The sequence below is a fragment of the Myotis davidii genome, unplaced genomic scaffold (assembly GCF_000327345.1).
Source record: "Myotis davidii unplaced genomic scaffold, ASM32734v1 scaffold681, whole genome shotgun sequence".
NCBI classification, from domain to species: Eukaryota; Metazoa; Chordata; class Mammalia; order Chiroptera; family Vespertilionidae; genus Myotis; species Myotis davidii.
Genome location: NW_006291551.1, coordinates 26,535 through 31,475, shown reverse-complemented (window position 1 = coordinate 31,475; position 4,941 = coordinate 26,535). Strand labels below are relative to the sequence as shown.

Below are 4,941 nucleotides of genomic sequence, written 5' to 3'. Positions count from 1 at the left end.
AAAGAAGAAGGGGTTATGGGGTAAAACAAGCCGGGGTATGGAGACAGGCCTATTTTGGTAGGCCTGCCCACCAGTCCATTGATCCCCACCCATCTATTCTACTCTACTTCCTAGCGGCATGGCCCAGAGCAAGTTCCCTAACTCTCTGTACCTCGGTTACTTCATCTGTGACCCAAGGGTGAGAAATACATGTTCTCATCTAGTTGTCTGCAGAATTAAATGAATCAATACATGCACAGTGCTTCTAATAGAGCCTGGCACACAGTGCACTCTCAGTATACCTGCTATTTTTTTTTAATTAACTTATTAGTCATTCGTATAATACTTATTGAGCAGCCACTTTCCACTCAGTTGCTTGAGCTAAAAACCCTAGCATTTTCTTTCTTGCTCCCCCTCATTTCTAATCTGTTAGCAAGTCCCACCTCCAAAATCTATTTCCATTATTTCTATTATATACCCACTTCCCCGCCTCCAGCACCCTGGCTCTGCCTCCGGCACACCAGCAGCCCCTACAATCTGCTCCCCACACAGCCAGTGGGGGCCTATGAACCCGAGTCAGGTCAGGACAGGGCCTTCTGGTTCTCACCAGGCTGCAACTCAATTCAGCTGAAAGCAGTCCTTACCTTGCACCCAAGGCCTAGTGTTGTCCCTGTCACTCCCCCCATTCCAGCCTCTGCACTTCTATTCCCTGTGCCCGTATATCCTCCACAGGCCCCGCATAAGCAGCTCTGTCTTATTCCACCCAAATGCTCTTCCCCTGGTGGCCCCCCTCAAGTGGCCCCCAGCCCCACCCAACCATCTAAACTCCCCCTGATCACTTATTCAGTTGGTTCATTGTCTCCCCCAGACTGTGAACTTTAGGAGGGCCTGGTTGCCACTGTGCCCCCAGCACCCAAAACTGGACCTGGCACGTAGTGAACTCTGAATACACATTGGTGACTACATGAATAACCCAAACGCTGCCTAGAGCCAGGAGCAGCAGATACCACTGGAGGAGGCTCCTGCCTCGGAGGGTTAGACTGCTGCTGGGAGACAGACCCAGAACAAGCAGAACGCTCAGAGGACAGAATAAACACAAACGGCCACAGGGCTGTGGGGTCAGCTGGGGAACTGTAAAGGGACTCGAGTCAGGACCCAATATCATGGCCAGCTCTGCATATGATGAATGTACTCTTCCCACAACATGCTGTGCATTTGATACGACTATCACACACATACCCTTTTCACAGAGGAAGAAACTGAGGCCCAAAGCAGCAAACCACTTGTCCATTTAATTCAGAGCAGGATTCCAACATGGGGAACTCGATCTCCCTGGGAAGGAGGTAGGAGCTCCTCAAGCTTCTCTCTTGTCTCCAAGGTTTAGCACATGCTCTTTTCCTCTGTTCAGACCATACTTTCTCCTCTTGGCCTAGCAAATTCTTATGCATCCTTCAGGACTCGTGCTCCACGCCTCCTCCCTCCTGGACACTGCCCCCCACAGCCCCTATCCCAGCTCTAACCACTCTGCCTATGCTTCTCTCATCCTAGCCCTGACTACTCTAGGCTGTCACTGTGTGATGACAACTCCATTTCCCCCACAGATCTGGAAGCTCCCTGTTGTCTTGGTTACTGCTCTGTTCCCAGGATTGCTCAAGACAGGGACCAGGGTAGGCAGTCATGTCCCCTGTACATGTGAAATGAATTTGTGGAAATAAGTAAGTAAGTAAGTAAAATAGATGGTGACCTAAGCCACCACCACTCCTCTTAAATTTTCAAAGCCACCTTTTCCCTAGGTCTCCCTGCTCCATCCCTCTCCCCCCACATGCAGGGAGAGGGAGCCTATGAACCCTCCCCTGCTGCACTCACTCCAGCTAAAGCCCAGGGCTGGTTGCTCTCATGGCCTCTCCCCTCACTCATTCTTCCCCAGCTCCTGCCTTGACTAGTCCCTCTGCTCAAATGCCCTTCCTCCCAGATGTCTGCAGGGCTCCCTTGCCTCCTTCAGCTTTCTGCTCAATGGACATGTCTCCAAGACACCTTCCTTCCCCTCTATTTAAAACACACTTCCTACCTCCCAACCCCACTTCCTCCCCACCTCTTCATCTCCCCCATCCTGCCCAGAATTTGGATTCAACCAGGTATATGGCTTGCCCAATGCTCTGAGGGCTGAGGCCAAAGCTGGTCTGTTTGGCCACTTCCCTGGGTGACCTTGGGTAAGTGTCTAAAGCTTTCTGAACGATTTTTTTGTGCGTTTCTTCTTGAGTATAATGGGAATATAACAGTACCGACCTCACAGGGCTGTCTGGAGGACAGACAGACAGCCCACCACATGGAAGGCACTCTGATTTGATCATTAAGGACTGCCAGCCTGAGATGGAGCACATGGCCACTGCCACTGCCCCAGCCCAACTGTGTCGAAGATGCTACGCTGAGCCTGACAAGTATGGCAAGACACCCCAGCACGACTGACCCCAAACTGCAGTCATTCACTCTCTAACTACACACTGACCACCTGCCATGCACTAGGCACTGGGCACACAGAAGTGAGCAAACCAGGTATAATCCCTGCCTGCAGGTCTGGATGTTCTGTTTGGGGAATAATCAATAAGGAAACATGTAAACGAGGATGATAATCTCACTGACACTGGTCACACCAACAGCACCAGCAACACCTGGAAGTTGTGAGAAATGCAGGTTCTGGGACCCACTGCAGACCTACTGAATCAGAGATAGGATGGGGCCCAGGAGACTGATGCGTGCTCAAGTTGGAGGACCACAGTGATAAAGGAGGGCGAAGCGGGTGGGTGGGGTGCAGGGCACACTTAGGCTGAGCCCCGAGGATAAAAAGAGAGATCTGGCAAAGGGACAAAGACTGTTTAGGGAGCAGGAACAGTGAGCTAAGCAGGTCTTAAGAGTGAGGTGGTCAGTGGGGCTGGGGAAGGAGGACAGGAAGGCAGAGGCCCACCCACAGGTGCTGTGGGCTCTCGGCAGGAGTTTGGACTTCACCCTAAGGCAGCTGTGGGCAAACTACGGCCCGCGGGCCGGACATTTGAAATAAATAAAACTAAAAAAAAATAAAAAGACCGTACCCTTTTACGTAATGTTTACTTTGAATTTATATTAGTTCACACAAACACTCCATCCATGCTTTTGTTCTGGCCCTCCGGTCCAGTTTAAGAACCCATTGTGGCCCTCGAGTCAAAAAGTTTGCCCACCCCTGCCCTAAGGGCACTGGTGAGCTATGGATGGGGCTGAAGGAAAGGTGACCACATCCCTCCCCGGCCTCATCTTCTCCCTTCTGGTCTGACTGCAGACCCCTCCTCAACCTGTCACAGTCTCCCGCAGAAACAGGTCAGGGGAGGACATCTGTGGACAGGTCTAACACAGACAGACAGAGCAGGGCAGGGCCTGTGCTCCCAGATCTTGCTCCTTAGCAGGAGGAACAGGAAGTGCTCAAGGGCAGACACAGCCCTGAGGCTGCCCAACCAGGCAGGCTGCAGCAGACGGAGGGAGGAGACCCAAGTGGCTGGAGTACCGTTATTGGGCGGGGACTAAGAAGAAATGGGTTTTTGCCACTGAAGACACCTCACCTCCAGCTTCCTGGGCTTAAACAGGCCCAGAGCTCCAGGCAAATTGCGTTTCTCCACAGCTGCAAGCAGTCTTCTCCACCCCCGACCCAGCAGTAGTACCACAGGTATGTTGGTCATACAGAGCCACGAGTCCCAGCATAATTACACACAGCAGTAAAGTATGCTGCAGCCACAAGTCCCAGAAGTTACACACACACACACACACACACACACACACACACACACACAAGGCTGCAGAGGGTTACAGAAAACCATAGAAAGTCCCAGATAAATCACATTCACACATAAAGCTACGAGAACATCTCAGAGAAGAGTTGAAAGCAAACAACATTCCCAGTTAGAGTCATGCAGTGAAAGGACAGTCACAGAGGACCCCGGCTAACACATGCACAACCTAGGGAAATGAAGTCACAGTGTTCGCCATGTTGTGGGGAAGACAAAGCCAAGGCCTGCCTAACACGGCAAGGGATGGAGGCGTCAGCTGCTGCTGCTGACAGAGAACCCTGACACCCGCACAGAAGCCAAGGACTCAGAATAACGGGGCCCCAGGGGTGGGCTCCATCGAAACTACACGGAGGCCAGGTATTGATATGGTGCATGGAACATGCTTTACAAGCTGTACCAGGGAACAATGGCAGTTGTGATTATTGTTCCAAATGGTCAAGTATACGTGCAAGGTCTCAGGAGGGAGGGCCCCAGGCCCACTAAGAGTCACCAGGGGTCTCTTTCTCTTGCTCTTCACACACACAAAGCCCCAGAGGGTCCCAGCAGCACACATGGAAGGCCAGGCGCATACATAAAACAAAGTCACAAATGGACACACACAGGAACTTTCACACAAAGATGGAATCCGAGGTAAATTATAGGCACAACCCCACAGAATGTGAGTCACACATGTGTGGCCATGCTTGGACACCCAGGTAACTGACTTTTGCACAAAGAGTGAATAGGGTCAGAGGTAAATTACAGACACAAATTCAGAGGCAGATGGTTGGTCCTAAGAGTGAGCACAGAGCCTCAGACACATATGGTCACACATTACAGTCACACACACGGTCAATGTATAGTGACACTTGAAGCCACAGATGGAATCAGATGTAAAATACACACACACAGCAGGGGGGGTCACAGCTCTCTGCAGGAGGCACCTAGACACATGCACACCTACTCCCCATCCCAACCTGACAGCAGCTTCTGCTGGGATGAGACAGGTCGCACGGACAACCACGGAAGCCGGGGCCACAGCCTGGGCCCCAGACACACACGCAGAGTCACAATCAGACACACGCAGGGTTCGGGGCAAAAGACACACACGCGGCCCGAGGATCACAGCGGCCTACCCACTAAGACACTGACGCCCATACACAAACTTTCC

The 4,941-nt window shown here is 51.9% G+C and overlaps 1 protein-coding gene across 5 annotated transcripts in view; it reads right to left on the bottom strand.

Moving 5' to 3' along the window:
* The window catches only part of GRAMD1A (GRAM domain containing 1A), a 23,425-nt gene that overhangs the window by 13,954 nt on the left and 4,530 nt on the right, over positions 1-4,941 (bottom strand). For 2 of the 5 annotated variants that reach the window (XM_006764963.2, XM_006764966.2), the window contains exon 1: positions 1,219-1,776. The exons of 1 other annotated variant lie outside the window; for it this stretch is intronic. In XM_006764963.2, the coding sequence (XP_006765026.1) occupies positions 1,219-1,270 (52 nt within the window). In that variant the 5' untranslated portion in view covers positions 1,271-1,776. Of the gene's footprint in view, positions 1-1,218; positions 1,778-4,941 lie in introns of those variants that run through there. 2 more of the 5 variants (XM_006764965.2, XM_006764964.2) reach the window with 2 other exon arrangements.